The following is a 27,871-nucleotide window of genomic DNA, read 5'->3' on the forward strand; positions in this document are numbered from 1 at the left end:
CGAATAGTTGACAAGCATGTGATAAAGTGTTCAGATACATCTCATGACGTCATGAAACTTTTGTTAGGAATGTATTCTATAAATCTGATTCATAAAAAAATCTGTGATGGAACATGAGTGAGTTTGTGGCTAGTTGATATACCATTTACATCGCGTTTAATAAGTTTAGGCTAGCGTTGATCCCTTAACTTCAACGGTCCGTTCAAATCTGTAACAGACATCAAAAATATGTAAATGCAGTTTGATGCCAAATGTAAATTGACTTCGGAAGGCAATTTTCGTGCCTCTCACCAAATTATCCTGCGAATCACCAAAAATACACTTCTCCAGACAAAATTAAGGACCCCTCCCTCCCAAAATATCGAAAAAAAGTGTTTTTCCAAAAATAGAAGTTTAGTCGAAAAATGTGAAAAATTTAAATAATTCTGATCATGTAAAAATGAATAAAACGCCTAAAAACGGACCACTCAAGTCTATTTTGGCTCAATTCATCTCAATTTCTATTAAAAATTCCAATTTTTTTCTACCAACATATTGTTTTATTAGGTTGGCGGGAAAGTCTTTGTCACTCTGTTTGTTTAATCACTGTTCTCGTATATGGAGGCTGTGTATGATATCGACTCTAGTGAATAACAAGGTGATAAGAACCTTCCATATAAACAAGTCCCCATTTCCTTCCCTGCTCCTCATCTGTAATTGAAACGATATGTTTGTTCCCACTGCTATTCACATCAGACATGTTTTGATTTACCTCTTCCTATCTCACACCACGATGAAGGATTCGGAAACTTTCTTGAAGAATGTGTACAACACACATGCCCCTCACTACAATACTATTCGCAATTGGTTCCATCGTTTCGAAAAAGATGACTTCTCGCTCGATGAAAAGGATCGCTCTGGGAGACCCCGTGAGTTGGATTTGGACAAGCTGAAGCACGCATTGCAATCGGATCCATTTCAATCTAGCCGTGAACTAGCTGTCACATTCGGAGTTCACCATAGCACAGTCCTTGAAGGTTTGAAGTCTCTTGGAATGAGAAAACTTTTTGGTCGATTCATACGTCATCACGTGACTCAAGCCAACCTTGACCGCCGAGTCGACGATTCGATTACTCTTCTCACTCTCCACGCGGGCGATCGATGGCTGGACCGGCTAATAACCGGAGATGAGAAGTGGGTCTTCTACGATAACACCACAGGAAATCCCAGTGGGTTGGAGAAGGAGAGAGCCCACAGGATGTCCCCAAACCCGACCTTCATCCGAAAAAAGTTATGCTCTCTGTGTGGTGGGGAGTGGACGGCCCCATCTACTGGGAACTTCTGCCCGAGGGCAAAACAATAACTGGAGACCTCTACACTACTCAACTACGAAACCTCAAGAAAGCAGTCGACCGTTCGGCCCTGAAAGACAAGAAAGTGTACTATCAACATGATAACGCTCGCCCACATGTTTCGAAACAAGTGAAGCAGGAGCTGATGGGATATGGATGGAATGTTCTCCCTCACCCCCCGTATTCTCCTGATCTTGCTCCTTCCGACTATTGGTTATTTGGCGATATGACACGTGCCTTCGAAGGAAGAAGCTTCAATTCCCGTGGAGCGGTCGAAGCGGCACTCAAACAATACTTTGCCTCACGCCCGGCTGGATTCTACCGCAATGGAATCCATAAATTGAGGGAACGTTGGAGACATGTTGTTGATAATGATGGACAATATAATTAATTATTCGGTTATTTTTTCTTTGAGAAATAAACTATTGAAAAAGTGACAAAGACTTTCCCGCCAACCTAATAAATGTTATGGTAGACATCTCGTAACGGAAACACTGTTTGATATGTCTCACTGAAATCGGGAAAATGTGGTCAAATGTGTAAATGTGGGGCCATTAGTTGATACAGGTTTTACGGTATTTTGAAAATTCCTGTGAGAAGCTTCATAATGTTTTAGAGATTAGTTTTTTTGAAAGGCTGAATGGATAATGGCAACTTGCGTTTAGCCGAAAATTATTTTCCGTTTTTTTTATTGGAATCTATAAGTTTGAAGTATATTTCCGTATGAGTTTAATATTTTATTTGTTTATCGTTTTAGAGAAGTTGCTTATGAGTATCATGAAGAAAAATGGAGCCAACTTTTGCCAACTAACATTCAAAAGATTTTTAGTCGGTAAACAAGGTTAAAAGCCGTAGAACTGCCGAGCCGGAACCGATCAGTTTTCACGATTAACTTGGTTTGTCCTTTTTTCACGTACAAGACCAATTTTTATCATACCTATTCCAGTTTGTCAAAAATATCAAGCTGAAAAAAGCGATGGTCCAACCGGCATGGGTCTGTTCTAGGCTCTTTTTTGAGTAACGTAGATATACTTATTGTAGAAATCTCTGGGCCCGGTCCGCAACAACCCGGGTTTTCCACATTAAAAAAAACTTTTTAGGAAACTTCGTTCGTGGCGAGCTTACTATTTCCCAAAAAATTTGTTTCATTGCTTTTATTTACCCCTTAAACTTCTCGTAAAGTCAGGAAGAAAAAACTGAAAACCCGGGCAGTACCGGGACAGGGCTCAATGATTATCATCCTTCAAAACATCGGAAATCAGCTCTTCCATAGATTCTAAGATCAATCGCCTCCACATTCATTGTTTAGTATTATCCTGTTATTGAGTACCCAACTTTTTGGCTCTTCATGTTTTCAAGGCGTTTCGAAAACTAGTTCCGTCTTCTTCAGAAAAACTGAATCTCATTTCGACGAACATGAAAAGTCATTGTGTCTGAAAAATAACAATGCAGCAAAGTGAACTCCGTGAGCCACACAGACGTCCTCACGCAATGTTTGGTCTTGCACGGGCCGCCTCAGTGTCCGCGAAAACAATACAAAATGAATTTCAGATGTATTTTCATTAGCGTAGAAATGTAGAATTTTTCGTTTTCACATTCACTTGCTCCTCTTTTTTTTCTGCAACAAACAAAAGCGTTGAATTATCAAATATTTGTTATCAGTTGAAATTAAGTTTAGTTCACAGTTAAGACGTTTGCCGTACCAACCTGGCAACTTTTAATCAACGTTGAGTTTTCCATTCACTTTTTGGTGATTGCTCTGTGAATTGTTTTGCTCAGTAACCTTTTTTTCGTTTTCTTCATGCATATCAATTTCCTTTTTAATAGGAAAGTGCAATACCATAGGATCAACTAGACCAAGAATTAATTTTTTTTTGTGTCTCTTCAGAGAATATAGCCGAAGGGAAAAACCTTCTTTTTCTTATTTTTTGGTGCCAGAAAATAGTGAACCATCTGAGTTTTTCATCAAATGTAAGCAAAAACAATTTTTATTTTTGTTCCCTAGAAATAAACAAAACTCGGCCATCATTCCAAACAAATAACCATCAAAAATTGCAGCCAAAGTCACCGACACCAACCCAATCATCTTAAAATTCATTCCATTGACTTGTTTTTGTGCATTCGTAGATGAGAAGGGGTGCTACTGCCCAACTGAATAGTAAATAATGTTTGAGTAAAACTCACGCACTTTTGAGAGAATGTCTGCGTTTGTTTTCTTATTCTCCCCCCTTCTCATCCTTAGTGCTTCGGGTCGGTCTAGTGGAAAATGAGTCTGAAGAGCTCATTCGAACAGTGTGGGAGGAGTGATGATGTTTTCCAGACTGGAAATCTGATCAGTCTCTACGCTTTTTTCACGCGAACACATGATGCTGATGACCTCAATATTAGTATCATTCATATGTGTTCTAGTCTGTTTATAAGCTCGACTTGGGACGGAACATGTAACGCAACAGAAAAATTGTTTCATTCATTCTATTTATAATGGTTTTGTTCATCAATATTAAGATTTCGTTTAAAATGTCATGGTTTCTTTAAATTTGTCGAATTCGGTTTTTTTTCAATTTTTCAACTGATTTTTTTTAGTCTGCTGACCTAATATCTGAAAAAATAACAGAGAATCATTTCGTAAACAACTCTCACTTCTCAAAACCTGTTATTTGTTTTAATTTCACAATTCCCGTTAGTTTCCGACCACCCTCACTTGTCATACTTTTTTCTCCGCCAGAAAATCACGCACTTTTTGTGATACCTCAGTGTTTCCAAATTAGAAACTCACTGGAAAATGCACAAAAGAGTCATTTTCTAGGCTGGGTGTTCTCTCATTTCTATTTGTTACGTTTTTGCCCTCGCAAACATTCGTATGAGCCTCCGCCCCATCTCTTCGCCTTTCTTTCGTCAAAAACATTTCCTATCTTTTTGCCACATTTTTTTGTTCTCCTGTTCGCGTTCTTATCATCATTTTGACACATCTGCTGCCGATCTAGGTTGGCTGGAAAACACTTTTTCGAAAGTTTTTTGTTCCTGCTTCTTTTTTGTTTTCCTTGGACCAAGTGTCAGGTTTCATCATAATAACATCTTACAGATGACAGAAAATGGAATTTGCTCGAGTCCGTCGCCGAGTAGTTCTGCATCAGAATCGAGCACTCAATCAGAAGACCCACCTTCTGAAAATAATGTCAGTCTACCGAGAAAAGGTATTCTGAAGCGAACTCAATCCACAGACGATTCAACACCAATGCGAAGACTGAGAACAAGTGAATCTTTGGATAGTTCAAGACGCGATGGAACATTACCAAGGTACTTTTGTGTTTTGATTTTTTTATCTTCATTGTGTAAAGGAGGAGAGAGAAAAAAACCTGACATCTGACCAAGTAGTTCTGTTAGACATAACAATGGAATGTAAGAAAACTGAAAAAGATAATTAAGAGAGGGTTACGGTAGGACTCTATAAATAAATAAAAAGTTTACTTCTAAAACTCACACACGATTAAAGGACAAAAAATATATATTTTATTATTACGCGAATTCAAAAAATGCTACCTAAAAATATGATACCGTAAACACACTAAAAATATGATTTCCAAACGGTCAACTTTAAGCTCATATGTCTTATTTTCCGTAAGAGATATCGTAAAGAGAGCAACTGACAAAATTTTCATCATATTATTAACAGTATTTCATCAGTTCACCACTTTCGATATCTTTCATAAGAAATGAGATGCATTGGCTCAAAATTGAACTTCAAGAAGTCATTCTATCAGAGCGTTCACGGTATATATTGTTTTACTTTTTTGGTTCCGTTAAACAAGCCATTTTTCTCAAATCCCGTAATCCTTCAAGTCTATGTAGAAGGCACATCTCGAACTCCTCTTCCTCCTGATCCAAAAAACTATTGACTCATATCGATAGGAAGGCGCTATTAAGGGATTAATTCTGATAATCTCTATCGGTCATAGCCGATGTCAAATATTTTATCAATATTTTCATTTTCTCTCTTCTTTTTTTACGAAGCGATATTCTCAGATTTTTCAAGGAATGCATTGAAATTTGATATTCTGTTTTTTTCCAAACACGTGAACTCTTGAGAACTTTTGTCTGGAGCTAGAATACCCTTCTTTAAAATCGTCACATGACCCATCCAACCCCTAAACAGTCATAATATTTGCGCTCGAACAAAAAGTGCAACTATTTTTTCGCGCTGTTTTTATTTGATTTTCGGTGTGCTGCCAGTGACCTTACATGATTGATGACCAATTTTCGAACACGGTTCTAGGGATTTGTCTGTTTCAAATTTTCTGAAATTTCAAAATTTGGCTGAGCGTATGATTTTTAATTAGAAAATTGAAAATAATGATCAAACGTTCTTCTTAAGTTTTGAACCACAATTTTTTATATTGGATAAATGCCACTTATTGATTTTTACCGCAAAAAAGCTGAACAAAAATGAAAAAACAACACTTCCTCATTTTTCTATCCCTTTTTTTCAGTTTGCCCTGTAGACCCTTTCCCCCCTCATCTCTCCTTGTTTACCCTCTCCTCCCGGAACACTCATCCGTGCCTAATGGATGTGAGACCTAACGCATGACAGATAAAAAAACAAAAAAGATCCACGAGAGAAAAAATTTCAAAAGGGAGAAGTGGTTTTTTTTGGCTTCTCGTGCGAAGCTTACTAATAAACATCCCTATCACCGATTTTCGCCATCGGTTAATCCATCTATCCTAATCTAATCTCCACGGGACTGAGAAGGAATGATTAGTTTGGCGGTGGTGGGGTGAGAGAAGAGAAAAACAGTTGGGAAATGATGAATAAATCGGATTAGCCTGGCTGTCAAAAGTTGGGATTCAAAAAGTGAGAGGATTCAGGTTTACTGGAAAAACAGATAATGATGTGACGTCTTCATATTGCGGAGCCGTATAATTCTAATGGATTTCTTGGTGCATTGAAGCAATTTGAATTTTTGTCGAATTATGTCAAACACTTGCAATGGACCGACATTTTTTTCAGAATTTTTAGGGGTCGAATTCTGAAACTTTAAACTTTTTTCAGATATAAAAACCCGAGTCCACCGGCCCAGGATTGATGTTTCGAGTTCGTTTAATTATTTAACATTCTGCAAAAATTACCGTTTTTCGTCTAGTTATCGGAATCTGACAGTTCGAATAGGTATTTTTTATTTGATTTTTGGATGTTCTTTCCCTGCGTTCCATTTTGTATTATTTCTCACTTTTGCCGCTCGCAACAATCAGTAATTCGAAGAGTCAGTGGTCTTTTTTTTCTTTAAAAAAATGTTGAATAGCTTCCTGACCTAAAAAAAATTTCCCTAATGGAATTTATTAGATATAAGAAAGTTATCTCCCTCTCGAGAAGAAAAAATCTTTGCATGCCTTTTGAGTTACTCCCAAACTTTTTGAAGTAAACAAATTCTTCAATTAAACTTTTCAAGAAAATGTCGGTTTTGAAATTTGCTGAAAACTGCAAGAATGAGAAACAAACTAAATAAAAAATGAACTAATTTTCAAATGGAACTAGAAGACGGCTCTCCTCCTCTATGCCATTTAGATGTTTCAATGTAGAACTTTTTCACGACTCTTTTCACACGAATGTTTTTCATGTTGCCCCATTTTGCAACACCCGAATGACGCCTAGACCACGTATTTGTTTTGGACAACAAAGATTACACTTATTTTATTCTGCCGTTTGCATTTCGCTTGTACTTTCTATCTATTCCTGACCTTTTTGTTTGATTAAACGCGCTCCGGAAGAAGAGAAATAGAGATGTTTTGATGCTGAAGTCCTGTACATTTGATCATGCATAATACCAGAGTAGTTGGGCAATTCCAAATTTGAAAGTTGTCTGGTGCAAGGGGCTAGAATTGGCCGCTCAAATATTGAATCGTTACATTAACAATTATCATTTATCAAAAACAAATCTGAAGTTTTCACAAATTGAAAAATTAGTCTTGAAGGCTTTCAAAATTTCTGTTCATTGTCTAGAGTTTATGCACATCATTTTGGTTCACTAAATCTTCGTTTGTTTACAACGTGACATATTTCAACTCTTACTCATAAAAAATTTCAAACTTCGAAAATAGATGAACTAGAAGGAAATGACCCCGGAAATTATAGGATAAAAAAGAAACTCGCATTAACACAAATTTCCGATCCGATTTGCAAGTTTCTCTCCTCACCAAAACGCCTCTTCTTTTCTGGAAATGACATTTTTTCTGATGCTCACACTTTTTGTTTTTCTCTCTCCTTTTCTATCATGTATGAGGATTTGTGACCTGGAAGGATGAAGGCAAAAGTTTTCGCAAGCTAGAAAAAAAAACCAGAAAATAGGTTGTGGTCATTTCCCTTCTCCAAATTTTTCAGTTTACTTTATGAATATTCAAAATCACTAACTGGGTCATTCAAAGATAGCCGTTGTGCCTGTGAATCTGCTTTTTTGGTGATAATTTCTGAGAAACGAGATTTTTTCACCTCAGTTGTTCAAGCAGTGATTATTTAATATTGCTCATCTGAAGCTTGAGTATCCTCTCACATCTTTTCACATAAATATAAACTCAAAATCTCCATTCTTCGAGCCAAAAGAAGTGTAAACATGACTTCTTCCAACACATATCCTATTTTTCTCCTCTTTTCTCTCAAATAGGTGCTTCCTTCTGTCAGCATCAATCATCAGAGATTATATCAAGTCATCACACCTCATTGCCTATTAATTTTTACAGAAGCTCCCTCGTCAAGACCGTGAGCTTCAGTACGACAGTGTCTGAGTTGATCTTGCCAGCGAGACCACTTCCAAAAGATATGGGTGAATACGTGGAAACGGACTTCAGAGCACCGGAAACCAGAAGGCCAGATCAGGTGATACCGAGGCAGGAGGAGTCACCGAATCGAGGTGAGTGGGTGATATTTATTTTGTTTTGACGAGTAGCTTTTGATAAAACCCGGGTGTCAGTTTTATTTCTGTTTTTTTTATCTGAAAAGATTCTCATTTTTAAAGAAATTTTTTAAAGACTTATGGTTGGAAAATAAAATTTTCAAGAAAATTTATGGAAAAACTAGCTGAATTTTTTCATAGCTTAATTTACTTCCATAAAACCTGTATTAGAAGGGCCGGTCTTTCTATTTTTTGTGTGGCTTCTAAAGGGGTATTTAAATAAAAAGAACCTTTCTAATTGAGGGTGCATTTGTATTTTCGTGAGGCCGCTTTGAAGGCCGCTTCTATTCTAGGGACATCTTTTTTTGGTGAAATTCGAATTTCAGGCGATTTTCTAATAAGGTTTTGAGGTAACTTATAGGTTTTGCGGTAACTTATTTGACCACATTTTTTCCAGTTCGATAGATCAAAAAACGTTTATTCCGTGATGTTTACCTCATGCAGTCACACCGCATGGAAATTAGTTTTGCTTCCGTTTCTCTATAATCCTAATTCAATCATCACGTATGATAATCAACCCACTCATTTTAGCGTCTATCGCGGTTGCTGATAGCGACGAGCGAACTCGGAGAGAAAGTAGGCAACAAGGACAATTCGAGGAAGAAGATAAAGGAAAACAAATGAAGAATCCAGAGAAAAGACGCGATCCGAATCAAGACAAGGCGTTGAGAGAGGCTCTTCCAAAACTAACAGTTGAAGATCTACCCCAAGATGAGGATCCAGATGAGTTTGGAATCCCAAATCTTTACAAGTGCGGAAACTGTTTGGTTGGATTTGCGCCAGTGGTGAGTTCAAAAAGTTATTTGGTAAATAAATAGAAAAACATTTTCAGAAAAAAAAGAAACTGATGTTTGTGACACTTACGGAACGTTGTCTAGAGCTCTACGAGTCTGAAAAGGCTTATCGAGCTGGAAAATGCTCGAAACACTTGGTGGATCTGGCAATGACTTTCAATGTACACAGTGATCACGTATGTTGGAATGAATCCGTGTTCTTCAGAACACTACGATTTTCAGTTCGACGCAAAACTCAAAAAGTGTTTGTGTTTAATGGGTCCAGATGAGACAATCTGTATGAGACCGGAAGGAGGAATTCTAACCATTGAAGGATGGCGTCGAGCAATAGTTAAAGCTGTACATGAGGCGAGAAGAAGAAAAATGGATCGGATTCCAAGACCGGAAGATATTTTCGACGCTTGCTATGACATCCGAGTTTGTATGACCCCGAAAAATAATGATAATTATTTAAATGATATCAAGACACAAGGAATGACTAGTATATGTACTATTGTCAAGGAGCTTCTAGGAAAGAAAAGGTAGCTTCCGGTTGTTTTTTTTTTAATTATCCTTAATTTTTTTTAGACTATGCTTGTTTCCAAATTCTCTTGCCATTGTTGATATATGCATCGAACCAACCGCATTCGGGCTTCCACCAGCTGGTTTTCCACCATTCCGAGCTGCAAACATGTTTATATTGGAGGTAGAAAATATTATTCGCAACTACAACCATGACATTTTCTTCACAGAGAAGTTGTGTTGCCTATTACGGATTCAAGGATGGATATTTTTTCATTCGAATCGGCAAAGGAAGCCCGTACCGTGGATACGAGATCCTTTTTCAAGTGGAAAACAATGACGTATGCAAAGAAATATATTCACGTATTAGGGTGCTGATTGAACGGGATGCGGAAATAAGGAAACAAGCTTTAGCAAGGTGAGGGAAATGAAATTTAGGAATTTTGCTCAATTTGAATTTTTCAGAAGAGCTGAAGCAAGGTAAGTGAAGTGGGACATGAAAAAAAGAGAAGTTTATAACAGTGTGAATAATTGAGTTAATTCCCTTCACTTCCAGAATACCTTTGTTTTTTTTTTGTTGTTTATACCTTCCTAATGCTCATTCTGATTTTGATTCCTATTCAGCGATACGCCTGGAATGGAATCGCTTTCTGTTCCCTCAACGCTTTTGCATCGTACTAAACTGTCGCTAGACTCACCTGTCATTACCCCAAGAGATCGCCGTTTGCTTCTGGGAAGAGATTGTCTCTCGTTTGCATCTCTCGAGAAGGATGATTCTGCTCCATCGTCTCCATTCGCCAATTATAACCGCCCACGAGGCTCATTGGGAAACTTCCAGCTTGATCATTTGTCTAGGTACTAGCATGATTGATTATTTAAATTTAAGTTTGAACGTGAATTTATACAGATTTGATCAACAGCGCGGATCAATCCATTCACTCGGAAATGTCCCGATCGAGAGGTTTCGATTGAATGTGTAATATACTAACTACTAACTTTGCATGTTATCTCGGTGTGCTTTTCCGCTTCTTCCCTTTCACAAAGTTGCAATAGAAAACTTCAAACACCCTCTTTGAATATTTCGTAAAAAGCACCTGTAAACTCCTCAAGTTCAATTTGACTGTCGAACAGAACATTTCCCGCAATTTCAGACAACGTATTCCAACAATGCCAAATGCAAAACCACAGGATGCAGGTCTTCGTGAAGTTTTATTTGAAGCTTATGCTATGAAAAAGAAGAATTCAACTCAATCTGAACGGGGAGAAATTGTGATTCCGGATCCGGAGAGAAAAATGTCGGATAACAGATCACGTAGACCAACTGACGGGAAGAAAGAGTATGTTATTCTCCTGTGTTATTCATCTGAATGTTTTTTTTAGGGATTCGGCAAGACCACGTCTTCCTCCTTTAAAGCTAGATGCCAGCAAACCGTCTGGAGAGTTTTTATTGTCTATTCAAAAAGAAAAAGAGCGAATGGAAGAAGCTAGACGCAATGGATATGATGGAAAAACCCATAACGTATGTTTTTATAATTATGATTTGTTTGAAAACCAATCGTTTTGTTTCAGCCGGACGGTAGTCTACGGGATCCAAACAAAAAAGCTTTTCTCGACACGATATGCCCGCCACCTGCTCCGCCAGAGCTTGTTATCGCTGAAAAAGTAGCTGAGCGTAGTGAATACACTGTGATGGGGCCTGCCGATTGGGGCAAAGTAGAAGAATTGAGCAGAGATGACTACTCCGACAGTGGTGACAGCTGTTATTCGTCGAGGGTGAGGATTTTCGACTTTTCTGCTATAAACATGATTTATCCTTCAGAGAGGAACTGAAACTCAGCGTTCTCGACCGCTACAACCGCATTTAGCATGTCAGATGCCGAACAGAGCACAGTCCTTCGGGGCCAAACAACTGACATTCTCTAATAGGCTTCCACCAACCGTGAATCTGCCAGATTCGGAGCGCAAAATCTCGGCTGCTGTGCAGAGCTCCACTTCCAATCAGTTGGACCTTCCAAACGATGATCCTCGGAAAAGAGCATTTTCCCTTGGGAGCAGAAACTTTTTTAAGTGAGTTACATTTTTTAGTTTTCCCGGTGAGTGGTTTCAGTCAAGAATTTTTTCAGCATGATTGGATTAAACGATTTCCGCCGACTTGTCAGCAAACGTCATCGCACCACGTCACCAAACCAAACATCCACTTCTGGAATATCGCTGAATTCGTCCAATGCTTCACCATCTGCTAGCAGTAACTTTTTGGCATCTGCAGAGTACTTGGAACACAACAGGTAGTTCCATATTCAGAATGAATACTATTAACACTGACATATTTAGGACTGAAAGTATTGGGTCTTCTGCTAGAAGTAGTCCCTCCAAAGGATACTCTACTCAACGCATGAATTCCCCCAAAGAAGACGATCTCATGTCTATTGATTTCTCCAAGTTGGGTAAGAAAAGAAACTCCATCACCGACACACGACGCTTTCCTTTCGGGGGCAGTGGTCCGGGTGGCTCAATGGACTACAATCGAGAGAAGCAGGAGCGAGAAGAAGAAGAAAAACGGGATAGAGAGCAGAAGGCGATGGATCTGAAAAGAAAGGAAATGCAAGAAGCACGAGAGTTGGCCGCCAAAAAAGCGGAAGCCGACAAAAAAGTTGAGCAGAAAAAACAGAGGAAATTGGAGAAGGAGCGAGAAAGGGAAAGGGAGAAAGAGCTGAAAAGGGAAAAGAAGGAGGAGAAAGAAAAGGACCATGACCATGACAAAGATTTTCGTCCAAAGGCCGATAGTGGCATTGCTGACTGCACACCAAGCTCCAGTTTCTCTGGCAAGAAAGATGGCAAAGACGGTGAAGGTATGTTGTCTTGCCCATCCCAATTTTTTATTATTCATTTGTAGGCAAAGTTTCATCATATGTTGATCCTGAAGGATTGAAGTTTCTTGCTGACATTAAAAAGCGGAAGAAAGAGCTGGAGAACTATGGAACAACCACCTCATCAACTTCGTCCTTGAGCACAATCGTTTCAGTTGAAGATAACAAGTATGTGATCAAAGCTCAAAACCTCTTTTTTCAAAATGCGTGGTTTGAACTTTCGTTACATTTCAGGTCTCGCAAAGGTTCCACCGATATAACTCAAGCCATCGCAGCTATAGATATCAACAGACGATCTTCTGTATGTGCTGAGCTCAATCGCAAGCCGTCTGTTTGTACTGCAATCATGGAGGAGAGAGAAGGAGAAGCTTCGGAGAGCGAGTCTCGAGGAGAACCATCTGTGGCTCCTGCTCCAGTTACACGGAAACCTGCATCAACTGGAAGTCCGTTCATGAGCCCATTCAGAAGACTCAAATTCCTCTCTTTCCGTAAAAATAATTAATTTAACACACCACATCTCAAGCTGTCAAATTGCATTCTGTACTGTATCATATTTATTTTTCATCCTAAAACATTCCAAATTCATTTCAATTCCGTCTGTCCATTTCATAATCTTCTCGATCTGTGAATTTTTCCTTCAAATCCCGATTAAAGTCATAAAGCCTCCAAAAAATTCAAACTTTGAACATTCTATTTTTTCCGAGGGAATTCCTTTCCAACTTTTTCAATGAAACATGATTATTTTGTGCAGCCATTAGAATCAACTCTCAAAAAAAGAAACTTATCATATTCGGTCATCGAAAATACATGATAACATCACATAGATGAACATTCCGGAATATTACTGACTTTGGAGCAGTCTAAACACTGATAAGCACAGATTGTGAGGAATGGAGAATCATCAAGAGAAGGAAGCATAGGGCAACACCCTCAGACCATCGAAAATATATAAATAGGCGTGATAAGCGGCATCATTCTATCGCTTAAACCCTTCAAAGAATGCTTCGCCTATTGTCCTTGGCCATTTTCTGCAGTATTTTGGGTTTCACCGCAGCAAGATGTCTCCCCGGTGATGCATCATTTGAAGACTTGTAAGTCCGAAACAAGAAATTAAGATTAGGTACATCTATTTTACGAATTTTCAGCTGCTTCTCATTCAATCGTCTTCAAGGATCTTTCAACGACAGTCAGGAACATTGTATCAAGAGTGTGGGAGGTAGCTTGGTACCCATTTACAACATGATCGAGAACAATTGGATTCAGAGTTAGCGAATTATCATTTTCAAAAAACGTTAAAATGAAAATTTCAGAATTTGCTGTGGACTACCTCGACGCTGACTACGATCTTTTCTGGATTGGCGCAAGTGATGCTGGTCACATAAAAGACTGGCGCTGGACCGACAATTTCCCACTAAACTTCACCAACTGGAAACAAGGAGAGCCCCTTGAAGACCGTCACTGTGGCACCATGTCTGTGGCTTCAGGAAAATGGTTCTCGGAATTGTGCACTAGCAAACATCAGTTCGTCTGTCAATACCCAGCAAGTGATTATCCAACAGGAGCTTCTTATACCTGTCCCCCATGTCCATCATGCTCTAAGTAAACTTTTATTTCAAATTGTCTACTGGCATAAATGAAGCTTAATTCCATCCAATCAGTATTTAGCAGCAAGATTAACGCAGACAGTTTTGGCATCCGAGTAGAAATGAAGAGAGTCGTGAAGCCCTTCTCTTCCCGTTCCCGACTGTTTGCATCCACCAAATGGCATGCTCAGCTCACGAGCCTAAAATATTCTAGTTTTGCACAAGATCAAAATTTCACAAACGTCATTCACATTTCTCCCACATGTCAGACTTTTTTTGACCAAACAAGTTAGTATCAGTTTGTGTTTTTGTCATCCCGTAACACATCACTTTTCATTAGACTTACCAGCCAAGTGTTGCACCAAACAGTTCCTGCTCTCAACTCGTTTGCAGTGTTAAGCAGCTCATCGGTGTTCGCACTCCACACGGTCGCCGACAAACCGTAACTTGTCGAGTTCGCTCTCTCAATCACTTCCTGTAATCATGATAAGATAACAATTTTTTGCAATGAAGACATACTTCCGCTGTGTCGAATGGGGTGATGCACACGACAGGGCCAAAGATTTCATCAGTCATTACTTGAGAAGTGTCTGGCAAACCGGTGATAACGGTCGGTGCAATGAAATAGCCCTGAAATTATTGGGTGCGGTTAGTTTTGAAAATTCCGAAGCAGTAACTCACATCTTCACACCCATGCAGAACTGTTTTCACACCTCCACAGAGGATAGTGCCTCCTTCGGCTTTGGCGATTTCAATGTATTTCTTCACTTTTTCGAAATGAACTTTAGAATTCATGGCTCCGATTTGAACTTGGGTTGATGGATTACCAATAGTAAACTGGAACAATAAAATGTATTTCCAGTCAGAATAAATCAGAAGTACATACCTTCTCTGCTTCTGCCACATAACTTTTCAGGAAATCTTCCAGAATCGGTCTCTGAACAAAAAGACGGCTAGTGCAAAGACAGATCTCTCCTTGATTTAAGAAAGATGATCTGAAATTTTTAGTTCACAATTTTTCCTTCAGCATTTTCACTCACCTCGCAATCGCTGCAATATCCGATTTGCGATAGTTTGCATAAACGATTCCTGGATTCTTCCCGCCCATTTCCAAAGAAACCTTCTTGTTCATTTTGGCACTATCCTCTTGAATCTTCTTCCCGATCAGAGTGCTTCCAGTAAAACTGATCAGGTGAACATCAGGATGATCAACCAATCGTTGTCCAGCAGACCGTCCCTCTCCGATTACCATATTCACAACTCCTGCTGGGAATCCAACCAATTTAAATGCGTGCATTAGTACCCAAGCAGTGACACTAGTCATTTCACTAGGCTTGCAGACTACTGTATTTCCTGCGACCAGTGCTGGAGCCAGTTTGAAGGATAACTGAAACAAAAAGTGTTCTTTTGGTTAATTTATCTGATCTTACCAAGTAGAGTGGAAGATTCCATGGACTAATGAGTCCAGCAACACCGACGGGATCATGTTTCACATAATTGATGCACTTTCCGCTTGGCTGTTCTAGAATCTTCGAAGTTGATAGTGTATACAAAGCAGCGTTGGCAAAATCACGGAAGTTTTGAACACAACGGGGAATATCCATGACTCTGTTAAAATGGATTTTAAGTAATGCGAACCAGGAAAGCTTACTTGGCGAGTCCGATAGGTTTTCCTTGATCGCGACTCTCGAGAACAGCGATTTCATCATTGAATTCCTCAATCAAATTGGCGACCTTGTTCAGAAGAGTTGAACGTTGCTGAACAGTGGTATTTTTCCAGCTGAAATTAATATTTAAAAGTGAAAATAGAATTTTTGGTTTTGCGTGGCGCGTTTCCGGGGCCCGTCACGGTTGTTAATTGGTGTTTTTGGCTAATAGCTATTGCTTCGGGCGCGATTCAGCAGAAAGCGCTGATAATAGTAAATAAACAGTAGCTTATTGCGGACCAAACTGGCTAGTAGCAAGCTAAAAAAGCTAAAAGCGGGCTAGAATGACTAATTGCAGGTTGTAATGGCTACCAGAGGGCCAGACTGGCTAGTAACGGGCTAGTATAGCTAATAACGGGCCGAAACGGCTAGGCACAACATTCCTGCCACTCCTAGCACTGCTATTAGCCCAAAGGTTTTCTGCTGTATTACCTTCTGAATACTTCCTTAGCGGCTGCAACAGCTGAGTCCACCTCAGTCGCAGTACCATTTGGAATCTTGATCCATGGTTTTCCAGTTGCTGGATTCACAGAATCCATCAACGATTCAGACTTCACAAATTCATTCCGGATGAAGTTTGTGAGCGCAACATGCTCATTATCCGGAGAATCAATCAATTTTTGAATAACAGATTTGAATTCGTCGCGATAGTTTGCAGAAGTCATGTCACGTGTTGAACGAATACGAATATTTGTTTGGTTATTCTTCTTCTCCTATCTCTTTTTCGTATCATCATCTCTTTTATACTGTCGAGAAGAGACACAATGTCGGTATCTTTTGTTTCAAGGTCAACCTTAAACGACCAATACGCAACAAACCACAATGTAGAGTACATACAACAATGATAGAGGCTATGTAAATGTTGGCTTTAAAACCCGAACACAACGCTTTGGTTGAAAAAAATTAAATTATTCAAAATTTATTCCAACATTTTGATTCGAAGGAAGGAAAGGAGCAGAAAGCATTAGAAATGATGTGTGATCTGTTTGTTTGGCAAAGTTTTTGGTACGAGATAAGTAATAACAAGAAAAATGATGTAAGTATTTTGAATAGAGCATCGTGAAGAACGTTTTGTGAAGGGAAGGGGAAAGGGGGCTTAATGTGATAACACAGCATTATCACAAACAAAAAAGTAATGAAAAACAAAACAAAGTCAGATAGGAAGATGGAACAGTAGCCGGAGGGCCAAAAGTTCAATCTTATATTGCACAGGGAAAAAGAAGAAACATTGACAATAAGGCGACAGGAAAAGGAGTAATTGAAAAACAAGAAAAAACCAAATGAAAAAAGACTCGTAAATTATTAATAATTATAAATAGAATATAATCGTTCTTTCATTTTACTTCTGTCCCTCTTGCTCCAAATTGATGACATTGAAGCATTTGGTTGGCAAGTTGTCGCGAATTTCCTCAAGATTCACAACCTGTAAAACGAAAATTAGGATTTTTGCGCTCAGAAAAGCGGTTACAAACCTCCTTCTGGAGCTCAGTGATGTCATTCTTGAGCTGCTGCACCTTGGCATCTTCGTCAGCGCGATACTGTTGGAAGTTTGGCACTTCTTGGGCGAGAGCGGCTTGAGCCAACATTTGGTCAAGTTTGTCAAGTTCCTCCTCGAGTTCATCCAATTCAGCATTGTTCACTTCTTCCATGGTATCTGAAAATTTTGAAATTGAATTTGTAACCGATTGATATCAAATACTCACTCAAAGCATCAATAATCTTTTTGATCTCATCTTGCTCAGAAAGAATGGTCGAGTTAGCGTCAATAGCAGAGTTCTTGGCAAGAGTCGCCTTGCGAACAGCTTCAGTAGCCATCAGTTTGTCATCTTCGGCTTGTTTGCGGTAGTATTCTAAGTTCTCCTTGGACTCGGTCAATTCTTCCATGAGCTGCTCAATATCTCCGTTGATAGCTTCTGTGGAATCTTGGGTGTCGACTTCGGTGTTAATCAGGTCCTTGTACTTGTCAACAAGAACAGCGGTTTCATCCAGGAGAACATCAGCAGATTTTCTGTAGTCAGCAGTGAATTGTCTGTCGAGTGGGAGAGAATTTCTCTTGGCATCCTGAGCAACGAGAACTCCATCAAGCTTCTTGTTGATGCTTTCAACATTGGCGAATTCAGCGACAGCGTCATTTCTGGATTGCTCAATCTTAGAAGTGAACTCTTCAAGGGAAGCAAGAACTGCTTCGGCGTCCTTCAGAGTCTTATCAGCGTTGGTGACAGAGTCCACAATTTTTTCACGCGCCTTCTCGAGTTCAAGCATCAGTTGGTCGGAAACTCTCTGTTGGTCTTGAGCGCTCTGAAGTTCGTTGCGAGAATCAGCAACAGTTCTCTCAACCTCTTCGAATAGCTCGTCGTTGGCAGCGTTCTCCTTGTAAGAGCTGTCGACAAGGTTTTCAGCTTCCTCCAATACTCCAGCGACATCATTTTTCAGTTCCTTTGGATCAACACTTGGAATCTTCACAGCCTCTACGTTAGTAAGGGAGACAGCAGCCAGATTGTTTGCTTCGTCAGCAGTCTTCTTCTGTTCCTCAGCCAAATCCAAAGTTCTCGAGATAGACTCATTGATTTGGTTTTGCTTCTCTTTGAGCTCAGCAATCTGCTTGGAGATTTGCTCTCCACCATAGATAGCGTCACTAGCTTCTTTGTTAGCTTGAGTGGCGTTGGCAATAGCCAACTCGGAGAGCTTTTCGATCTCCATAGCTTGCTTGAGATGCTTCTCAGCTTCTTCGCGAGTACCTTGAGCCAATTCCGACATTCTCTTGCTTTGCTCTCCGTATTTCTGGCTAGCGTTGTAGGCGATTTGAGCTCTCTCATCTCCTTCTGTCTCAAGGTAGTGGAGAACATTTTCAATTTCTCTTCGGGCATTCTCAATGATGATTTCCCATCTTCTCATGTCGTTTTCAGCAGCATCAGCTCCAACACGTGCTTGAGAAACTGAATCATCAATGGTGGTGAGCTTCTCCAATGCAGTCATGATCTCTTCCTTGATGGCTTTTGACTTGGTTTTGATAGTGCCACCTCCTTCTTCTGAAAACACGAATTTTAGTATGAAACGCTTTGATATAGGACTTACTGGTCTTCTGCTTAACGGCTTCCCAAACTTCGGTGGCGGCGCGAGATGTTTCCTTCACTTTCTCATCAAACTTGGTATCATTCACTGGAGCTGGGTTCTCGATAATCTCTTGGAGAGTGTTGTCAAGACTCTTCACCTTCTCTCTGAAGGTGTTGACACGGCTCTGAATAAGAGTGTAACAGTCATCGCATGGCAGACATCCTTGAGTAATTCCATAGCGGTTTTCAGCGCACTGATCGCATCTTCTTCCCTCCACGTTTTCCTTACACAAGCATTGCCCATTGTTCACGTCGCACTGTTGGCTTTCGGATCCGATGTACTCGCAATCACATGGTTGGCATCCGTTAGCACTGAATCCGAAATGGTAGGGTGCGCATTGGTCGCAGTGCTGTCCGATGACTCCTGGTTTGCAGAGACATTGTCCAGTTACGACGTCGCAGGTGTTTCCTTCAGATCCCAATGGGTCGCAACCACATTCTTGGCATCCAAGTCCAGAAGTAATGTTGTAGAATCCACTCTCACATTGGTCACATTGCATTCCCCAAACATTTGGCAGACATTCACACTGTCCGTCAGTTTGTTCACATTCCAAAAGAGTGTAGTCGTTATTTGGACGGCGGGTTCCAGCAGCAAAGCATCCACATGGTCGGCAGTTTCCTTTTGGCTCGATGAGAGCATCTCCCCAGTATCCTGGTTTGCATTTCTCGCAGTTGAATCCATGGGTGTTGTACACGCACTTTTTACATTCTCCAGTAATCTTGTCGCAGTTTCCAATAGAATTCGGATCGGTGTTGTTGTTACAAGCGCATTCATTACACTCGATATCGTCCTTTGGATTTCCAAAGAATCCATCAGAGCACTCGTCACATCTACGTCCAGTGTATCCGTTGGGGCATTCGGTACAGATTACGTCTCCGTCGGCGTGAAGAATACATGGTCCGTCATTTGGACATGGACACTTTTGGCAATCTTCCGATGTTCCTTGAAGAGCATCTCCGTAGTATCCACGAGCACATCGTTCACAGGTATCTCCAGCAGTGTTATGTTCGCAAATGCACGATCCAGATTCAGCTTCACAACTGTTCGAGTGATTGTGGCAGTCGCATTTGATGCAACGGTTGAATGGTCCTCCGAACTTGGTCTCACGACGGAATCCTGGCTCGCAAGACTCGCAGAACTGTCCGACAAATCCAGGAAGACACTCGCAATGCTCGATCCATGTGGCCTGTTTCGGGTTCGACTCTGAAGGAGCAAGTCCGGCACTTCCAAGGTGAACATTGGAAAGGTATCCGATATCTTTGTATGAGTAGGTCCCACGAATTTTGATGGCAGTGATGTTGGAAAGAATTCCAATGAAGTCGAGTTCGTTGATTCTTGGATACCATCCAAAGTATGGGTCGGCGTGAATACGGAAGCGGTAAGTTTTGCCTTCATTGCTTGGGAATGGGTTTCCTTGAGCAGTGATGGAGGTCGACAGTTCCTGACGATCGGCTCCAACAATGATGATGTCTCTGGAAAAGGTGTTTCCTTTAATCACTTCTGTAAAAATTAAACTTACTTGACGTCTTGGTTGGTAACATGGTTGGTCACTCTGAGAGTGAAAACAAGATCCTGGTTGTAACTGCTTCGTTGATCTCCTGTGAATTGTTGAGGAGCGACGAAATAGACTGGAGAGTTGTCGGTATCAGAGACAGCGACAGCTTTGTCGAGCTCAGCGAAGATGGCGTCTTGGAGTCCGATTCTGTTTTGTCCCTTCCAGTTTTCCTTTTCTTTCTCGAAAACACTGGAGACATTAACAGCGAAATATCCATCAGCAGTGCTACAGATAGATGAATGACCGAAGCAGAAACATGGAGTACATCCGAACTGGTTTTCAGTTGAAAGATCAAAGTATCCTGGTTTACACTTGTCGCATTGACGTCCTTCCACATTGAGTTTACAGGTACATGATCCAGATGTTGAGTCACATCTTGGTTGATTGTTCAGTGATCCCGAAGCTTCGCATCCGCAGTTCCTGAAAAAATTTGATGATGAAATTTGGTGACCTTTGCCAACGCTTGATATCTAATGGTAAATCAAAAACTAGCGTCAGCTGCCTGTCGGCGCCACTCTTTTCCTTTCTCCCTAACTCACTTGCATCCATTAGTACTGAAATCGTAGTATCCATCCAGACACTGATCACAGAAACGTCCAGTAACTCCTGGTTTGCATTGACACTTTCCTTCATTGTCGCATTGAGTAGAGAGAGATCCGATCTGAAAATATCCTTTTTATGTTTGAGATAAGAAATCCTAGTTACCTCGTTACATCCGCAAGCAACACAATAGTTCTCTCCTGGACGTCTCCAATGGTTGGCAACACACTGCTCGCAGTGAACTCCCTGGGTGTTTCCTTGACAGTCGATACAGTGTCCCCCGTGTCCGGTCTGCTCAAACAGTTGTTGGTCGAAGTAGCATCTGTTGGAGAGTTGAGAGCAGTTGCAAGCTGGAATACAGTAAATCCGGTTTATTTACTGACGGGAGAAAACAAGAACACTTACCAATACACTCGTTAGCCTCATTGGCAGTTCCAGCCTTCCACGGGCGATCATTATAAAATGGCAAGCACTCATTACAATCGGCTCCTTGGGTATTGTGTTCACATCTGCAGACAAGACGGTTCTCACCATCAACCGATGATGAGCCTACGCATTCGGAAGCGTGGCCGTTGCATTTGCATCTTCCTCCAACGGCGAAATCCGAGATGGCATAATAATAACTCTTCAATACTTGTGGATCTCTGAACACTTCATCTCCGAAGGTGTTCATACGATTCAGGGAGATCTTGATAGCAGAAGCAGTGACCCAGTTTTGAAGAACATCAGATTCTTCGAAAATATGGGCAGATGGACGTCCTTCGAGTGTGGAGAACGCGATATTTCCACCGGTGATTGGGGAAATGTCAGAGAATTCTTTGGTACACTGAGCAACATTTTCGTTTCCTGGCAAGATTGGTGCACGATCTGGGATACCGTAGGTAGCACGGCAGGATCCTCTGCAAAAATCCGTATTAAAGCCTTCAAGGTATAAGAAAACTCACGAGTAATATTGCCATGGAGTCCAATCGTCATCGGCAGTGGTCTTCTTGTAGATAGTGAATGATTCTGGACGTGGACTGATGAACTTTAATCGGACGTAGGTGATGTCGAAGGATTTTCCTAAAAGAAAAAATGGTTTAGTCTGTGGAAAAGTGGAAATTTTGACGAACCAAGAGTGAGAGTCAGATTCACACTGGTTGGGAATTGCATGCCCTCCATCATCGTGTCGGATTGCCACCAGGTTTCGTTGTTTCCCACATTGAAATCGGTGAGGAATTTGGCCGGATGAGAGAAACCCTGAAAAAATTGAATAGAATAAGGAGTTGTGAACGGATTATTGGATGCTTAGACAGTTTTACTTACTCATTTCTCCCGTATTTAACTAATTTAGCTAACAGATGGCCACAAAACCATTTTAATACTTTTTTTCAATAGCTTTACTGGTTAAAATCTTTCAAATTTGAAAAATAACCAGATATCGTTGCGAGACCATGCAAACGACACTCCGCGTATGACTGGTCGCGCTGTGTTTAGTCGGGGTTCTAAACCAAATCAAATACGTTTCTAGGAGTTTTTTCTCAGGTATCTTACAGCATGTCAAGAAAAATAAATCAGAAATGCTGATTTCGGAATTTTGAGATTGCTTGTACACACTTTTTTGCAGGAATTATGCCACTATAAATGGAATAACGTTTGAACAATGAAGAAAATTGATGAATTTACAAAGACATGAGAAATCATCAGAACAAAGAAAGATTTTCTGTACTATGGGCATGTTTTGAAGGTTCATAGCTCTTTCCACACGCACCATCTTGGACAAATGGGATTTTTGACGTCAAAAAAGCGAGATGTACGAAGAAAAAGTGCAAAACGACAAGAAAACTGTTCTAGAATCGACTGGATTGAATTTCAACAACAAAAAATTTTTGAAAGTCATAGTTGCCAATCGTAAGCTGTCTGGCCCTCAGCCGATCACTCCCTCTGTTCATGACCAGTTTTAACTCAGAATTTGAATTAAAACAATTAGAAAATGTGGAATTTAGAGATTTTACAAAAATGAATGCCCAGGGTTTTAGTGAAAATCACAGAGCATACTTGACGTTTCTTGGAAAATGAAGCTAGTTGAACGCAGACCCGTAGTCAATCAGTTCGCAAACTGGGGTAAGATTTCGGAACCATGATCGGCTTCTCTGATCTTGTACAGTCTGGGCTCAAGTTCGAACGCCGACCGGGCTTTATGACTATTGCTTTCAGAACACCTAATGTTTTTACGAGAACCCCAACCTTCTTCTAAACAAAAAAGAGTCAAAAGAGTCATAGCCCTCGAAACTCGAAAAAAATACGACCCATTTTTTCATTGCCACCGCCGACAGTGTCCCCAACTAACCTCATGTCGGTTGTCACAAGTCTCACAGACGCTTCGTTGTCCAGTATGCCCAGATTGCACACAGAACTTGGTTGGCCGTTTCGTACCACACGTGTTGGTCACTTGCACATCGAGGTTGAAAGCGGCGTTTACGAAGTCGGGCACACATCGTTGCGGTTGATGCGTGCTGCGGTCGTAGCACGGATTTCCATCGGCACCAAAGTGATTCGGATCGATGCTTGGATAGAGTTCAGCCGGTTGTGGGTGGCTGACCTGCCATAAAACGGCAAGGTAGAAAAGCCACTGTATCGATGTCATTTGCCCAATTGTGACTTTTTCCCTGTTGAGTATTGGGTGGTGTTATCTGAAAGCAAATAAATATAAAAAATGCTGTGGGACCCTCAATTGTGGCATGGGATAGAGCGAAAAAGAGAGAAACAGAGATGTCGGAAACTGATAACGTTCATCCAATTGTACATGTACTTATCAGCAAATCGAGTTAAGGAGAGGGTCAAAACCACAGTCAATAGCGAACGGCGAGAGCGGCTTATTGTGTGGCAAATAGTCATTTAGAGTGTACATAGCAACTCTCGGGCAAATAAAACAAGGACCCTCTTTTCCCTAGCCAACGAAACTGTAGACGACCAGTTGAGAACGTAACAAAGAAGGAGAGAAACTGGGAAAGACGAATAAGAGATGGGAAGATCGGATTGGTGAAGGTACAGGACCACATATGCGAGGGGTATCTAACACACAGAGGCAGAGAGCAACAGGCCCCCAAATGCAAGAAGGGCGTGTCGTCTTCTTCTTCGATGTGAGCAAACTTTGCCATGTGGCCGACCAGAGCTCTTCTTTCTTTCTTTCTTTCAATCCACCACCCAATTGATTAATTGGAAGGGTAGAATTGAAAAAAAAAGTGCATTGCGTCTTTCTAGACGAATCGAATTTTGTGATGGATCTCTTTCTGGTACGGAATGGAAGGCGGTTTGGGCTCGGAATGAGAAAAAAGGTCGGGGAACAGCTGGACATGGTGATGGGTTGTGGTATTTTAGGAACACCTGTCAAAAATTTTTATTTTGCACTCTGTGGGACTGCATTGAGTCTCGTAAAATTAAATGAATCGGAATACAGTGTTGGTGAAATTGTGTGTATATTACCAAGATTGGAGATGAACAAGGTACGAAGAAACGAAATTTGGATTGCGCAAAAACCGAATATCGATTTGTTAGGTGGGCAGACAGTGGTCCGTAGGTTGTGTGCGCTGGGACGTCTGGTGGACAAACAGACGTGACTCGTCATCAAAGAGCAGACGCAAACTGTACGTTGATCCTAATAGACAACTGCCACAGATTACGTAAACGATAGGAGAGGGGTCAAATGGATGGCTAATCCACCGCAGAAAAATAACTACTCAAGAACTGATGAAAACCTATAAATTGATAAATTGATAACCACTACAATCGTCATATTCGAAGACTAATATTGTAGTAACACCAGACGATGATGACCTCTTAGGCCCTCCGCAATATGTGTCTTTGGGCCAGAGATCGTATAACTCGAAGAGACACTAGACCGAATGCAGATAAGGGCATAGTTGCGGTGGTGGGAGGGAAGATTGTTCGAGAACGGGTGAACGCGGTGGAGACAGATTGGATATATTCATAATGATAAGTTGGATTTTCTGAAGGAGAAAAAGACTTTGAAGGTGACGTTCGCGCGCGAAGTCGGAAAATTTGATGTGCGAGGAAGGAGATGAGAGTTAGAAGATGATGAATGAAAAGAAGAACTTATCTGAATGAAGTGAACTTATCAAAAATGAGAGAAAAATAGATTTTCCGTTCTTGGCGTGATACATTTTTTTTATAACACCTTTCAAAATAATTTTAAAAAATCTCTGAAAAATAAGAAAATTTTTAACAAATATCATTACAGTTTTTAAAAATGTAGGATCACCTTTTTCATAATAAATCAACAAATTGATGTCTCATTCTTTCTTCGTGTGTCATTCCGTTCTCTCAGATTGAAAATCCCTGAGACTTAATGTGACCTGCCATGAAACTTTTGGGTCTAGCAGGTGTCAATTACATTTCGAAAGCTGGTTCAAAATTTTGAGACCAAAATTAATTCTCAAATAAGAGACGAAAATGCGTTGAACGTTAGATGGCGCGGAAAAAAAGGCAAGGATTTATTATACTCTATGAAACTATTCATTCAGATTTACAAACAATTTTACATAGGAGTGAAATTCTCAAAACTGACAAAAATGAAGAAAACTGGGAAAATTCTGCAATTCAGTCTTATTTCCTCTAAAACATATTTATTGATGTTTGAAAATAATAACAATTGTTACCTTCCTTAGGTGTAATTGTTACCTTCCTTAGGTCTTAGGTGTTATTTTTTAAAGATAGGCACTACTTTATGATGATGTGCAACGACTGAAACACTCAAAGTTATATTTTCCTGTTCTTAACTGTCTAAAGAAATTGTAACCTAAATGTCTTATTGGAATGGTCACTTCAAGAAACAACAAAACCCAACAAAGAAAAAACAAAACGTATTCAGAAATTTGATCATCGAGAAGAAACCTATCTGTGGGTCATTCGAGCCGCAATCGGAGCAGAAAGAGAAATAGAGGTGGGGGATCGGAGGGGCCTTCTACCACCAGAGGTCAGGCCAGTGCTTCTTTTTTCGCAGTTGCCCGCGCTCATAACCCGTAACTCTTCTCCCTCTCTCCTCCACTGTTCGATTTGTTACACTGTTTCTGATATACACGAGCGACCCCGCTGTCTTGCGAGATAGAGTTGGCTGGTGTCGACCCCGGCCCAATGTCCTACTCTATCAGAGCCCGAGTCCACTACCCAAGAGACCGAATAGTGTGTTAATCAAAGAGATCGCAGACGACTAGAGAGATCTATAAAAAACGATGGGAGCAAAAAAAGAAGCGATGGATTTGCAAGACTCATCCTAACACTGAATTAAGTGCGCCAAATGTCTCTCAATTGCTTCTTGAAGATATGAGATGAGTCATTGAAGAAGAATTGCACCGGAGCTATCTTGTTTCTTCTCTTTTGATTGAATAGATAAATCTATTAGAGCTAGCAAGAAAATGACAAGACACAACATAATGTTATGTTTATTAAGAATATGCCAATTATAAAAAAATGATGGACACATTATGAAGTTATGGTTTTCGAGTCTTCTTGTAGATTTCGAAAAGCTCTTCCAGAGTTTCAGCCGGGAGTTTACGCATGATCCGTCTCATCATCCGATTGGCTTTGTTCGTGGGAAGTTGCTGGGCTTCCAATAGTTCAAGGATCTGGAAAATCTTGGTTAGTTCGGATTGCCTGGAATACTCTACTATCAAACATCACATACTTATTCAAAATCAAGTTTCACAAAGATTGCGACAAGTTTTAAGTTATCATATGACAGTCATGTACCGTCTCTTTTTTTGTCATCCCAGCCTTTCCCAATTTGGAATTTCACACATTCCTCCAGATTCATTAAAAAAGGAATCCGTCAAGAATGAAACGATTTCTCGATGCATAGAACTAAAAAACTATTACAGTCTGTGACAAACTGGTAGTTGATTTCAACTTCACATACGCCATCGTCTTCCTTCTTCTCCTCGTCTGTTCTATTATTATACACAACCTATCAGCCATATTTTTCTCTCTTTTTTACTAATTGAGTAGACGCCAGAGTTATACGTGGTAACGATTTCAATATATCAAACTTAATGAGATTGCGACTGCATTTAAATGATTGAATGTATCAGTGTGACAATTTCACTTACGATGTCGCTCAAACTTGGGTCCAGATTGGTTAGAAATTCTTCGAGACCCACTATTCTCTCCTCTTCACTGTTGCATTCTGTAAAACATTTGTGAGTTGAGGTTTCTATGTAGTGTCTGAGTTGTTTGTCAATCATCCATTCGGATTACTGTATTTCCTCAAATAGAAACCCACCCAAATCGTCAATTTTGAGCTCAATTATCTTGATTTTTGTGAGAGGAATCAGAAAATTATCAACTAATTAAATATTGTATATAATATGATAAATAATTTACCAGTTTACACTTTTTTGATATCTCTTACAGGAATTGAGATAATTGAGCTTAAAATAGACGGATTGACGGGTTTTTGCATATAAGATTCAATATGTACGACTTTCTTAAATAGAGTAAAATTTGGAGCAGATTAAAAATATAAAAAAAAATTTTTTGCGTTTTTCTGCTTTGGTGTTCTATCTAAATCTCTTTTTTTCTCATTTCAACCAGCTAAGCCCTTGTCCAGTTATCTATGTAGAATGTCCATAAGATCCTGACCTCCCAAAAACGTTGTGATGAGTAAGACCACTAGAATGGCGGACATCCAAAACTGATTCGCAATCATCATCATCCAAAATCCAAAGTGATCAAATTGAATCAGCTGAGGTGCAGAAAAATCGTCTTAGACAATCGTTGTTCAAATTTTCTTGTATTCTGTGAAAAGACGATGTCTGAACTATGAATCTCGTAGTAACACAAACATTGGAATAAAAAGGGAAGCGAGAACAAAAACAAGAAACAAGTGATTAGGTGTCCTCCAACTATTTGATTGAATTAGTGAAAAACTCGCGATGACAAAAA

General features: G+C 40.1%; 5 protein-coding genes across 5 annotated transcripts; 2 read left to right on the forward strand and 3 right to left on the reverse strand.

Annotated features, from left to right (window-relative positions):
- Positions 1 to 4,413: 4,413 nt before the first annotated feature.
- On the forward strand, positions 4,414 to 12,936 carry Cbr-ist-1 (the record flags this gene model as incomplete). The annotated part of the gene is made up of 18 exons (XM_045239920.1): positions 4,414 to 4,628; positions 5,043 to 5,158; positions 8,015 to 8,230; positions 8,804 to 9,057; positions 9,105 to 9,242; positions 9,289 to 9,587; positions 9,634 to 9,751; positions 9,798 to 9,985; positions 10,033 to 10,047; positions 10,192 to 10,422; positions 10,475 to 10,528; positions 10,719 to 10,904; positions 10,948 to 11,086; positions 11,137 to 11,340; positions 11,387 to 11,634; positions 11,691 to 11,852; positions 11,899 to 12,416; positions 12,461 to 12,936. The coding sequence occupies 18 exons, from the start codon at positions 4,414 to 4,416 to the stop codon at positions 12,934 to 12,936; spliced, it is 3,777 nt and encodes a 1,258-aa protein (XP_045094422.1).
- A 497-nt stretch (positions 12,937 to 13,433) lies between these two features.
- Positions 13,434 to 14,037, forward strand: Cbr-clec-86 (the record flags this gene model as incomplete). Its single annotated transcript, XM_002644950.1, has 3 exons — positions 13,434 to 13,525; positions 13,580 to 13,698; positions 13,745 to 14,037. 3 exons carry the CDS (start codon positions 13,434 to 13,436, stop codon positions 14,035 to 14,037), a joined length of 504 nt encoding a protein of 167 aa, XP_002644996.1.
- Positions 14,038 to 14,088: 51 nt separating this feature from the next.
- Positions 14,089 to 16,388, reverse strand: Cbr-alh-10 (the record flags this gene model as incomplete). The annotated part of the gene is made up of 9 exons (XM_002644951.1): positions 14,089 to 14,217; positions 14,364 to 14,492; positions 14,537 to 14,647; positions 14,699 to 14,854; positions 14,904 to 15,012; positions 15,058 to 15,404; positions 15,448 to 15,625; positions 15,669 to 15,797; positions 16,156 to 16,388. 9 exons carry the CDS (start codon positions 16,386 to 16,388, stop codon positions 14,089 to 14,091), a joined length of 1,521 nt encoding a protein of 506 aa, XP_002644997.1.
- A 674-nt stretch (positions 16,389 to 17,062) lies between these two features.
- Cbr-lam-2 lies at positions 17,063 to 23,558 on the reverse strand (the record flags this gene model as incomplete). Its single annotated transcript, XM_045239921.1, has 10 exons — positions 17,063 to 17,146; positions 17,196 to 17,278; positions 17,364 to 18,752; positions 18,799 to 20,309; positions 20,357 to 20,843; positions 20,932 to 21,282; positions 21,338 to 21,831; positions 21,877 to 21,994; positions 22,045 to 22,171; positions 23,262 to 23,558. The coding sequence occupies 10 exons, from the start codon at positions 23,556 to 23,558 to the stop codon at positions 17,063 to 17,065; spliced, it is 4,941 nt and encodes a 1,646-aa protein (XP_045094423.1).
- Positions 23,559 to 26,421: 2,863 nt separating this feature from the next.
- CBG27781 lies at positions 26,422 to 27,171 on the reverse strand (the record flags this gene model as incomplete). Its single annotated transcript, XM_045239922.1, has 2 exons — positions 26,422 to 26,556; positions 27,037 to 27,171. 2 exons carry the CDS (start codon positions 27,169 to 27,171, stop codon positions 26,422 to 26,424), a joined length of 270 nt encoding a protein of 89 aa, XP_045099111.1.
- Positions 27,172 to 27,871: the final 700 nt, after the last annotated feature.

This window comes from Caenorhabditis briggsae (assembly GCF_000004555.2).
Source record: "Caenorhabditis briggsae complete genome, chrX, whole genome shotgun sequence".
Classification (NCBI taxonomy): Eukaryota; Metazoa; Nematoda; class Chromadorea; order Rhabditida; family Rhabditidae; genus Caenorhabditis; species Caenorhabditis briggsae.